Consider the following 12,221-nt stretch of genomic DNA (forward strand, 5'->3'; position numbering starts at 1 on the left):
CACCTCTTCTTACCTAGAGCTTTATAACTGTTATGACATACATGGAACACTCTCTCTCTTTTTTTAATTCTCTCCAGGCAACAGCAAGAACAGAAGACAGAGCATGCTCTTCTAGACTTTCTGCTCCTGGGTGGAGCTCTTTCCTGTTGCTATAGTAACGGACTCTCGCTTGAGATGAGACTGAATGGGACAGAGCCCCCTCCTCCCTCTCGCATGAGCCCCTCACCCCTCACCCCCCCAATAGAGCGAGTGAGTCTGGAGTTGATTGGGGAGGGAGAGATGATCTACGTTTATTTATTTGAAGATATGGAAAGGGGGGTGGGGGGGTATATTTTGCTGCTATACTACTACTGTCTGTATTTAACACGCAGTTTGTGTATATGATGATGTGAACTCCGACACCATGCACAACCGACCAGTCGCTAAGGTTACTATTGTTATTGTAAATGATGAATTATGGTTATGATTCCACTGATGATCTCGATGTTGTTTATCATAGCTGTTACCTTTGCTGTTTTGCATGTCGTTGTGTTCAGAGACTGAATGCCTTTTTAGCATTTTTTTCCTCAAGTACTTTCTCAAGCTTCCTCTGATGGTGGTGTTTGACTGAAATGAGACCAGACCGGTCCAAACTGGGAGAGAGGGACTGGACTGGGAGTGTCTGGTCCTCAACTGGAAATCTTTCCTCTGAACCGAAGCAATTCCCAGCCTCCCTCTCATTCTCCTTGACCTAGAACATTCCAGAACATTTCAGGGGCCAGACGGGGCTTTAGGAAGGGGTTGAGGTGGGGTCCAGTCATTGGGAGAGCACAACAACCCTCAGAGCCAACGAATGGGACCACAGCAGAAGGTAGAGTTTGACTCCCCAGGACATTTCCGGTCTCCCTCTCCGGTTGTCATGGCAACAGGGAAGCAATGATTAGGGAGGAGAGAAACTCAGGAGCGCCGTGACCTCCCACAGGAACTCATCAGTCCCCCTCCTTCTCCCCTAGATGGTCTTGACCCCAGTTCTTGTATGCAAGATCTTCATTTTCTCTTGCCTTTTGAAGGTCTACAATACTGGTTGTTTTTGTGCATCAATAACCTGTAAGCAGTTTCTAGTTTTTTTTTGAATGGCTCTCTACTCTGTAGCTGGCCATGGGAGTGGGGTTGTACCATGATGACTGGTGTTTAAAATGGCTGACTTGATTTGACAGTATTAAGAGATTTTTGTTTTCTATGTTTGACCTCTCCTTGTGAATACAGTGTCAGTGTGGCATGTCAAGGGGCAGAAGCTCCGCCTCTCAAAGGAGAAAACATTTTGTTTCATAGTCTACATTGGACCTCGAGTTTCTTTTTTCAGCGTTTGTACACATTTCAAATAGACTTAACAAGCCGCGGTGTGTGTCTTCAGCCGACAGTGATGTATATTAATATTGTAATACTGTACTTTTTCAAGTTTAAAACTGATCTGAGCTTACCTGAGGGTGTGTGTGCGCGCCAGACATATGGAGCTCCTGCTGTGGTGTAAACTCAACCTCTCTGGAACACTGACAGTTGTCCTGTAATTATTTATTTCTCATAACCATCACAGTAAAATGAGTCTGTTTGATAAGTACACTTGTCCTTGTCTTTATTGTGGTTTTCTTGAATAGCATTCAATGCTTCATGTTTTATTTAAAACCGTATGTAAGACATTTTTTACTGGACTCTGACAGCAAATCATTGAGAATACATTTGTATCAATTCCTTTATAAAAAAAAAAAAATAAAGCTGTTACAAATAAGCTTTTGTTCAATATTGAACTGGAATTTCGTCAAAAAAAAAGAGTTTTAAAGCTTGAAAATAAAACATTTACATAACACTCTTACATTTGAGAAGGCACAGCCGGTACAAGGTAATAATGCATATAAAGTGTAATACAATACCATAGAAAAACACTTAGCCAGAACAATACAACCAGGTTCACAGCCTCAAATGAACATATCAACCAATATACAATGATACAAACATTTATAACCATACGCCAGGCATTTGATAAAGGGCTGACAAGGTCCAATGCATGGGACAGCATTCTGGCATTGAGAAGTGGATAAATATGGGATAGAAAATATTTTCAAGATAGATGAGATCCAAACTAAACAGAAGAAAGCTGACAAAATATTTTTCAACTAAGCTAAAGAAAATGTATCTTCAAGTCAATGATATTGACGCAGTTAAAGACTGATCCAGTAGGTTTGCAGCAGTGTCCTGATATTTACTGGCTTAACCTGACTTGGCCTCGAGTCCTGCTGTGTCGGGGTCCAGGATTTGAAATTGCGTGGACTGGGCATATTTGTTCTGGTCGGGCCTGATTTAAGCCTGTTTTGGTCCAGTCCAGTAGGGTATGGTACTGTCCTCCAGGATGATCAGGACTTGTGTGGGCTGTGGGAGAGCAGTAGGGGGGAGGAGGTGTCCAGGCTGGACAGGGGGACTGGGATGGGCCCATTCAGGAGGGTGGGGAACTACAGACAGATGGACAAAGGACAAGAGATCCACTGTCAGATAGGAAATACCACACAATAATAATAATATACTGAGGGAAAGTACATTCATCTATATCCCTATTCTAGTGTTATACATGTGTACTACTACTACAAATAACTTTATTTTGAAAGAACTCCAGCCCTAACTCTGGAGAGGTTGACTGGGTTTAAGAATTCCCTAAAATGGTGGCTGAGGTATTTTAACGCCCATCCCTCCTGACGATGGGAGGAGAGGCACTTCCTGTTGTGAGAGGGCTGATGGGAGTGGGTGGGGCTCCTGACCACCCCCCCTCCCAAGCAGGAAGCTGCCCCCCCACTCCTCGTCTACACCAGAAAGGAAACATCTGTAGCTTATTTTGAAACCCATGCACACAGTGAATCACACACATACACAAACTTAAGTATAATCACAGCGAACCGCTCACACACACAAAACTAAATAGCGACTGTTGTTGTTGAGAAAATGAGGCTGTTTGGGGGAAATCTGTCTTAGCAAAGGTTGCAAAATTCAGGGAACTTTCCAAATAAAATCTGGTTTTCCAGAAGTCCTGGATGGAGGATTGCGGATTTACTGCTTATTCCCTCCTGGTTCCGGGACCCTCCAACCGGGATTTCGGGAAACAAGGGATTTTTATTAAACGTTCCCGGAATTTTGCAACCCCAGTTTTAGCTCAAACTTCTACCTCAGACTGTCAGAATTCACTATCCCTCCTTTGTTTACCAGTTAGAGTGGAGCCCTTTCCCTCTCAGCTCAGTACGAACAAGCATAAATACTATACTGTCCTCCCCCTTTCTGTCACCCATCCCACAACTTTCCCCTCTGTCCCTCCCTCTCTCCTCCCTTCCATCAGTCTTCACTCCATGTGGTGTCACTCTTTCTTTCCTTTCTCCTCTCTCTTTATTCTCTTTTAGAGTTTGTGTGTGTGTGTGTGTCTCTTACCTGGAACAGGGGTCCATGGCCCTGAAGGCGAGCGGGGCTCAGGGGTCCTACGGGACTCAGGCTGCTCCAGAAATGGATACTGGACAGCAGGGGACTGGGGGTGAGGATGAGACCTGAGGGAGTCTAGAGGGGGAGAACAAAGAGTTTATGGAGAACGGGAGAGAGATTTCAATTTGTTCAATGTTCTGTTGGTGTTTTTCTCAGTGATCTGTAAAATGAGCTAGCGGAGTATGAACACACAACACAGAGATGTACTTTCTCACTGTGGTTATTCAGTCCTGCTGTGCTGCCACTGTTTGTTTTAGTAAAACACCGGAACCAGGAGGGGAGAGAGAGCTTCATACCCTGCTTTTTGGAGGGGGGGGGGGTAGAGAGAGAATCTCTCTCTATCCGTGGTATTACAACAACTCTTACCTCACGCCGGCAATTCAAGAGCTTTAGAAACATATGGCTTCACTTACAGACCTCCCCACCCTCCCTTCTCTCCTTCTCCCCTCCCTTATTTTACCTCTCTCCCACCCTCCCTTCTCTCCTTCTCCCCTCCCTTCTTTTAGCTCTCTCCTCCTTACTAGTCTCGCTCCCCACCCACTCCCTCTTTTCCGCTTACCTCTTTCCCTCATTTCCTCTCTCAGTCTCTCTTCAATAACTCTTTCTTACCTCCCTCCCTCTACTCTCCTCTCCCTACCCTGCCTGTTTCAGGGTAAGGACAGACAGTTCCAGAGAGACTCAGAGATAAGTCAAGATAAGTCATGTATTTTCCCCAAATGTCATTACACACATAAATCAGCACGCACACACAGAGGGTGAGGGTGGAGCGAGTGTATGCGTTTGTGTTCAGGGCTAACCTGGGAAAAGATTGTGAGTGAGGGTGGTACTGACCTGTGCAGTGAAGAAGGCTGGTGTTAGGGACCCTGAGGGCAGTGCAGGGCTGTTGAGGGCGATAGAGCCGATGTCATTGGCTGTCAGGAGTAGGGAGGGTGCGGATATCTCCAGGCCTTTAGGCTTCCTGGTTTTTGGCGGGACGCTATTGGCTAAGCCCCTCTTCTCTGGCATGGGTGTGGCCTGTCCACGATCTCTGTGACCAGATGATAGGTTAAGGGGTTGAGCGCTCTGCTCTGATTCGTCAGTCTCAGGGGCGGGGCTCCGTGCCCTCCAGAGTGTGTGTGTGGGGCTGTGTGATGGGGAGGAGGAGCAGGACGAGGAGTGGGCTAGCCTTGTGGAAGGTTTGGATGAATAGTAGCCCTCATTGGAGGAAGGGAGCGGGGATGACGGCAGAGACACCACCGGCAGTGCCCCGCCCTTATGGCTGCGGTTCTGAACAAAGCGAATCACCGTGCCACTGTCGTCATGGTGATCATGTCGAGGCTCCACCTTGATTGGTCGGAGTAAATCAGGGGGACGGAGGAGGTCCTGGGGATGCTGGAGGGAGCTGACGGTAAAGGAGGAGTAGAGGCCTGAGTGGAGGTACTCGTTCCTCCCTGGGGGGCCACCCCTCACCCCCTCCTCATCCCCCTCCCCCTCTGACAGGGCCCCACCAGCCTCATCACACACCCGCACCCCCATCTCCACCGCCGCGGGGTCCATCTTCAGGATCTCCGGGAAGGACACAAATTTGTACACAAACTTCTGGCCAATCACCTTCTTGATGATGTTCTGGAGGAGGAAGAGGGGAGGAGAAGTTGAAGCATCATATGTTATACAGTAATAACAGTGTAATGTTAACATGCATGCCACGATATATGGTGGTTTGACCTGTAGAATTGGTACAGACATGTTCATGCTGTGTAGAGATATTTGGTATTTATTAAGATCCTCATTATCTGCTGCAAACGCACCAGCTACTCTTCCTGGGGTCCACATGACATAATACATAGTACAGAACATTATTAGTCAAGGACTGAAATACATAGCCTACATATCAGTATATACACACAATATCTAGGTCTAAAACATAATACAGTGCAAATCACAATACAATATATCTCTATATATATATATATAATGGCTGTCTTGTCACAGTCCCCTTTGTGCAGGTGTTACTTATCTGTTTTTTTTATGTGTTTATTGCTAGTTTGAGTTACCTGTGGTGGCAGAGAGTTCCATCTAGTCATGGCTCTATTTAATACTGTGCGTTTCCCAGCCTCTGTTCTGGACCTGGGGACTGTGAAGAGACCTCTGGTTGCATGTCTTGTGTTGTACTGAACTGTCTGCTTGAACAGACAGTTCAGTACCTTCAACATATCAATACCTTGCATAAAGACCAATAGTGATGCAGTCAATCTCTCAATACATGCTGCCTTGTTCTGGACCAACTACAATTGACCTATGTCCTTATTTGCCGCTCATGACCACACAGCTGGGCAGTAGTCCAGATGCGACAAAACTAGGGCCTGTAGGACACGTTTGGTCGACTGAGAAGGCAGAGCAATGCCCTATCATGGACAGACCTCTTCCCATTTTAGCAACCATTGAGTCTATGTTTTGACCATGACAGCTTGCTATCTAGGGTTACACACAGCAGTTTAGTCCCTTCAAGTTGCTCAATAGCCACATTACGCAATAATAGAACTAAATGAGGTTGAGCAAATGATTTGTCCCAAAAAATTATGCTTTTTGTTTTTGAGATATTTAGCAACAGCCTATTGCTAGTTACCCTTTCTAAAACTGACTGTAGCTCTATGTTAAGTGTTTCAATTATTTATTTGACTGTTGTAGCTGACGTGTATGCTGTTGAATCGTCAGCATACATAGACACACAGGCTTTAGTCAAGGTCAGTGGAAGATCATTTGTAAAAATAGAAAACAATAATGGGCTTAGCTGGCTGCCCTGTGGTATACCACACTCAACTGAATTTGCATGAGAGGCTTCCATTAGCAAAAACCCTCTGTGTTATATTAGATAGGTAACTCTCAATCCATAATAAGGCAGAGGATGCAAATAATACCTAGGTTTTTTCAGCAATAGGTTATGATCAATGACATTAAAAGCTGCACTGAAGTCTAACAAAACAGCTCCCCCAATCTTCTTACTATCAACTACTTTCAGCCAAGCATCAGTCATTTGTGTCAATGCCAAGCATGTTGAGTGTCCATCAGTATAAGCATGCTGAAAGTCTGTTGTTAATTGGTTTTCTGTAAAATAACTTTATATTTGATCAAATGTTTGCTAAGCACTTGTAACAAGCTGATTGGTCAGCTGTTTGAACCATTAAAGGGTGCTCTGCTATTCTTGGGTAGCGGAATGACCTTTGCCTCCCTCATTGTCTGAGGGCACACGCTGTCTTCTAGGCTTAAATTGAAGATGTGGCAAACGAGTCACAATGTATTCCGCTACCAACCTCAGCAATTTACCATCCACGTTGTCTCTACCAGGTTTGTCCTTATTTATAGATAGCAACCATTTTTTTCACCCTTCCATACCCACTTTGTGGAACTCAAAACTACAGTTCTTGTCTTTCATTATTTGTCCATTATGCATGAATAGGAAGACTCAGCATTTGGTGTTTGCATGTCATACCTAAGTTTGCTAATCTTGTCAACAACAACAAATATGAAAAGTGGTTGTCAATATCAAAGGGTTTTGTGATGAACAAGCCATCTGCCTTAATGAAGGATGAAGCCGAGTTTGCTTTTTGCATCAAATTTCATTAACTTTAACTCCTGAGCTTTTTACTATCATTCTTCATACAATTTATCTTAGTTCCATAGTATAGTTTATTCATGTTGTTTAGTTACATGATTTCTCAACTCACTGTATGTTTGTGAAGGGTTTATACAATGTTGGTGTACCTTGTCATCCGTAACAGCAGGTGTGTGTTTGGTGTTAGTGTAGTGCCAATGTGATCTATGGGAGTTGTACCTTGTCTACTGTACCAGCAGGTGTGTGTTAGTGTAGTGCCAATGTAATCTATGGGAGTTGTACCTTGTCATCTGTACCAGCAGGTGTGTGTTTGGTGTTAGTGTAGTGCCAATGTAATCTATGGGAGTTGTACCTTGTCATCTGTACCAGCAGATGTGTGTTAGTGTAGTGCCAATGTAATCTATGGAAGTTGTACCTTGTCATCTGTACCAGCAGATGTGTGTTAGTGTAGTGCCAATGTAATCTATGGGAGGTGTACCTTGTCATAGTAATAACGCAGGGCGCGGCTCAGCTTGTCATAGTTCATGTTGGTCTTGTTCTTCCTCAGGCCCCACAGCTTGGCCACCTCTTCTGACTTGAGCAGTTTAAACTCCCCGTCGTTAGACGTCCAGCAGATCAGGTGCTTGTGGCTCTGGTCCAATAACAGCTGCAGCAGGAACTGCCACAACGTGATGGCACTCTCCATGACTGGAGAGAGGGAGGGGGAGGGGGGGGCATATCATTGTCAGTTACACTGCATGTAAATCGACAAACACACAGATTCTAACCCTCAAGTACAACAAGTACAAAAGCCTCCCCCATGTCCCGCCCCCAACCAAGAAGGCATTTCCTGCACCATAAAAATCCTACCCATAAAGACAGAAAACACACCAACAACACATTTAGATCATCACTACAGACACTGGAGTCACAGTATTATGCTACTCCTGGCATTGTGTGCCAGATCCTGTGCCAACCAATGTACTGTCTTTAAACATATGTATGCCTATGGGGCCAAGTGCCAGCCAGCGACATCATACTTCTCATATTACAATATGTTGAAGTGGGGAATAAAAGCCATTACTGCATATGTAATGAGACACACCAGGGACTGTGTAAAACTTTCACTCGCTGGAGCGCTTGGCTGGCTGCCCAAATGATAAGAAGACGGGTCAACACAGCAGCTCTTTGTGAATGAGGGGCTGCCTGGCAGCTTTAGTACATCAGACAAGTCAGAGAAGCTTGTCCACTCAAACTCTATGCCACTCCACTAACACGCATGCACACTCGGTCACTTGCACTCACTCACACGCTGTGCTTTGTGCCTGTGCGCTTCTTAGTAGTAATTATGTTTCATTATAGGTCAAAATAAAGAGTTCAAGTGTGTGTGATTGTGTCAGAGTTCAGGGACTTGGTGCTGCCAACTATGGCCAAATGGGTGGAGCGAGGGATGTTTCCGTGGTGACGAGAGGATGTGGTCAGTGCCCCTCTGCGAAGACAGGCCACAGCCCAACGACACTATTTACCTTGACTTCACTGCCTGTCTCTCTCACACTCCACACAGACAACTTTCTGTGCACCTCTCTCTCTCTCCATCTAACTCTCTCACACACACATATTCCCCAGACACAAGCTTGTCCGTTTGAAAAAAACGAACAGAGTATCCTGCTTTCCCTCCTCCTCCATCCCCCTCTCCACCAGTGGGAGAGAGACCATCTAGTAGAGGAAAAAGGTGAACACCCCCTCTGACTCTGTTTCCTGAGGAGGTCTCGTGTGTGTGTGTGTGTGTGTGTGTGATGGGAGACCATAAAGCTGTCTAAATGAGGACTTCCTCTCATTCTGCTACAGGGCGTCTTCCCAGGGAAAGACCAGTCCCAACTCAAAGGTAGGAATTCCTGTCACCGGGAACCATCGGAAACACAGGGACCTCACAGTTGGGACAAATGGACGGGTTTCCTCCTCGCCTCGCTCTGGTACGGCAACACAGACCACCCATTTCCTATTCCACAACAACATTTGGAGAATGCATTGCATACATGTATGTACTCTGGGTCTCCCCCAGGACATGCTGTGGCATGATGTATGATGGATTTAGTCTTTGATGTTCCATAGTGACAAGGGTTAACTAGCCAAGCTCAGACACAAAGCAGCAGGATCTGTTCATTTGGGGATATAGTTAGCAATAGTAAGGAAACATGCAACTCTGCATTGCCTGATAAACACTGGATTGGTGCAACTAAAAATATGGTTACAATAGATTTACATATGTTTTATTGCAGCATTGAATATGTCCATGTTATTTATGTGTACTGTATGGGATGATAGGCCCACAGCCCAGTGTCTCTCCTCCTGGACAGGTAGCTACACACACACACACACACTACATGCAGCTTCTGGTAGGGATTATTTATTTTGTTGATGGGGAGTTTCTAGTATCTTATAATAGTGTTATGACACAGAGACAGAAATCATACAGCTGGTCCTCTGGACAGGCTTCTCCAGTATCTAACAACGATACTACGCGCTCCTGTCGCTAGCACGTACTGTTCAACCACCAGTGATATCATTAGACATCATAGGCTATATAATGCCTCGGGTCGGTGTATCGTACCAAACGCCGCATATAGACACTCTAAAGTCTCAAAAATGTATGGGTTATCACGGGTGGACCGCCGGGCTCGGGTCTGTGCAGAATCATCGGTGTTGGAGAGCCTGGAACACTCAAACGGTTCTTTGTTTGCCCCATGACTCATTTTCAAGATGTTGTCTGCTGCCAGTTTCAATCCGGAAGCGCATGGCAATTAGTCTGTTGAGTCCAGACAAACCAGAAAGTCTACTATAGTTTTTAAAGGGCCATGAGCATTTTCACACCAACAGCTACTTTGAATTGCCAAATGCATCCCAATAAACAAGAAATTGCGAGAGAAAAGCAGACTAGAGCACCATGACAGACCCGAGCGATTTGCGTTTGACATCCAATGTGTGAATAACGGAGTGGCCCAATGTTAGCAAACATTAAAACGAAAATAAATGTAACTTTTTAATTGCGTACTTATATGAATAGAAGGAAACACATACTTTTTACGCAAATGTATACATGTGTTCCAAGATTGTTATTGCCCGATTTGTTACGCTACCAGCATCTATCGACTGTTGTCCCCTAAATTTCAAGTTCATTGTGATGACCGAGTTATATCATATCTCCAAACTATATTTTCTGGTACAGAGTTTACTTCTAAGTCATCATCACTCAAACTCAGTGACTATCCTGGTTAAATAAAGTGAATATTAATATCATAGAGAAGCATGCCTCCACATACCCTGGTGTTAGACGTCTACTTTCCTCCCGTATATGTTTTTAAAGAGAATTCCGTATAATGCGCTGGTTTTCCATGCTGATGCCGTCTGGGCTGCGGCGCTCGAGAATGTAAGGGGATCCGGAGGTTTTTTCTCCTTCTTCAGAGCAGGAAGTCGGAGCGCGCAGACATAGAGCCGGCTCACTTCCTCTCGCGCATTATTCCCCAGGCTCTCGTCCGTCTGTGTAAACACGCTTTTCCTCCTCTCTGCGACCGCTTGCGCGCGCACACACAGTAATATTGTAATTCTGACTACTTGCGGCCCCAACTGACGTCACTTTCTTGGCAAGCACCTGGAGGCGTTTGTGTTCCTTCCTCCACACGCACATACAGTCTGAGTGCTCTCTGTGTGTGTGTGTGTGTGTGTGTGTGTGTGTGTGTGTGTGTGTGTGTGTGTGTGAAATCTCCTTGACATCTAATTATGGAAAGAAATTGGGCTAGTTGTTACATTCAATTTTAAAAAGTAGGCTATTCTTAAAATCAGCCGCATCACACACAGACAAACGTGGGTACACACTTTCATTCTCACAGGCTTCACTTCAGGTCAAAACGGGAGAAGAGGAGCCCTTTAATCGTTCCACATGTTTCAGTCCAATATTCCATTCACAGCGCTTTAAAGGGCATTTTCCCCGAAGTTCATGGTAAATGCTGGAGATGTCGGTTCAATCGGAAATTACCATTAAATGTCAAGCGCACTATACCGTGGATCTTACACGGGTCGGATTGAATCCTGGCCTTAGTGGAATGTGGTGATGTGATTATGTTTGTGTGCATTAGTGTTGTTGTGTGTCAATGAGAAAATGCAATAAGTAGGCTCATGTGTGCACGTTTGTGTGTGTGTGTATCCACTTTTCCGGTTTGCTGCATGTGTTTCCTCTCACTGACAGGAAACTGTGCCTCACAAAACACATGCAGTCACGTAGGTCAGTAGCCTACACACGGCCGGCGTTATGTGCGGGCCTTAGGGGCCTGGGACGCCCTACCGTAGTCTACCTCCTTGTACAAATACAATATTGAAATATTAATAATAATTTATTTAACCGAGACGCGCCCCGACAGAAAGTTGCATCAATCTCAGATAAAGCATCGGAGCAAGAGAAACAGCTCCCCATGTCATATTATTTCTGTCCAGACAGCATCAGAAACATGGACTACATATATGCCTCCTGTCGACAATGCTTCGGTTGAAATTTGCATAAAGTAGAGGAGAACTAAACTTGTTCTACCGCTCCTCTAGCAGGGTTCTCGCTGCTCACCTTCCCACAATCCCCTGCACATTTATCTGTGTCCTCGTCGAAAATGAATGGGGGCAGGACTCCTGCCGAATTCGTTGCTGGTGAAAACCTTCAGACCAGAGGGGCGCTGTTTCGCTCGCTCGGATGCTTTCTCCAGTGAGAGAGTTTCAGCAGCGAGGAAGAGCCGAAGCCCGATGCATTTGCATGGTCATAATATGCAGACCTCAGCTTGTAGCCTGTCTTCCCTCCTTTGGGACGATGACTCCCATGTTTAGGGCGGAGACACGAGCATCTCAACATTATACACATATCTAGTTTCAGCCTCTTTTGAATTGGAAAGTTGGCGGATGCACAGTGCACTGTCTGGATGCTGGCTTCCACTAAAGTAAATATATGTTTTGCCTAAATTATTTAATTACTCTGTCTAAATAAAATCAATAAAAAAACATCACCATAGAGCATGACTTAGCCACAAAGCTTTTTAAATACCTGTGCGTATCCCTACGCCTATTTGGGAAGCCTGCCATTTGGGCAGCGCGCATGGCAATAGAATAATAGAATAGAATA

At 45.1% G+C, this 12,221-nt stretch overlaps 2 protein-coding genes across 4 annotated transcripts in view; one reads left to right on the forward strand and one right to left on the reverse strand.

The window, feature by feature from the left end:
* Nucleotides 1–1,594, forward strand: part of LOC110500147 (cyclin-dependent kinase 17) — a 35,085-nt gene extending 33,491 nt beyond the window's left edge. For both annotated transcript variants that reach the window (XM_021577334.3, XM_036957468.2), the window contains exon 16: nt 78–1,594. In XM_021577334.3, the coding sequence (XP_021433009.2) occupies nt 78–115 (38 nt within the window). In that variant the 3' untranslated portion in view covers nt 116–1,594. The remainder of the gene's footprint in view (nt 1–77) is intronic.
* LOC110500148 (ETS domain-containing protein Elk-3) lies at nt 1,587–11,720 on the reverse strand. Of its 2 annotated transcripts, XM_090214117.1 has the most exons (6): nt 10,384–10,755; nt 7,563–7,771; nt 5,526–5,605; nt 4,324–5,097; nt 3,445–3,567; nt 1,587–2,483 (listed from the first exon to the last, which is right to left on the reverse strand). In XM_090214117.1, exons 3-6 carry the CDS (start codon nt 5,553–5,555, stop codon nt 2,388–2,390), a joined length of 1,023 nt encoding a protein of 340 aa, XP_090070243.1. In that variant the 5' UTR covers nt 5,556–5,605; nt 7,563–7,771; nt 10,384–10,755; the 3' UTR covers nt 1,587–2,387. The 2 variants fall into 2 exon arrangements, with proteins under 2 accessions (XP_090070243.1, XP_036813365.1); XM_036957470.2 differs by lacking the exon at nt 5,526–5,605 and having other exon boundaries at nt 10,384–11,720.
* Between the last annotated feature and the right edge of the window lie 501 nt (nt 11,721–12,221).

Source organism: Oncorhynchus mykiss, chromosome 21 (assembly GCF_057628025.1).
Source record: "Oncorhynchus mykiss isolate SJ-2025 chromosome 21, ASM5762802v1, whole genome shotgun sequence".
Lineage (NCBI taxonomy): Eukaryota > Metazoa > Chordata > Actinopteri > Salmoniformes > Salmonidae > Oncorhynchus > Oncorhynchus mykiss.

Coding starts and splice junctions, on each gene's coding strand:
- LOC110500148 (XM_036957470.2), bottom strand. CDS start 7,769: ATGGAGAGTGCCATCACGTTGTGGCAGTTCCTGCTGCAGCTGTTATTG. Junction 5,098..7,562: donor TGCGTTATTACTATGACAAG/GTACACCTCCCA, acceptor TTCCTCCTCCAG/AACATCATCAAGAAGGTGAT. Junction 3,568..4,323: donor CAGCCTTCTTCACTGCACAG/GTCAGTACCACC, acceptor CTCCCCCTCTAG/ACTCCCTCAGGTCTCATCCT.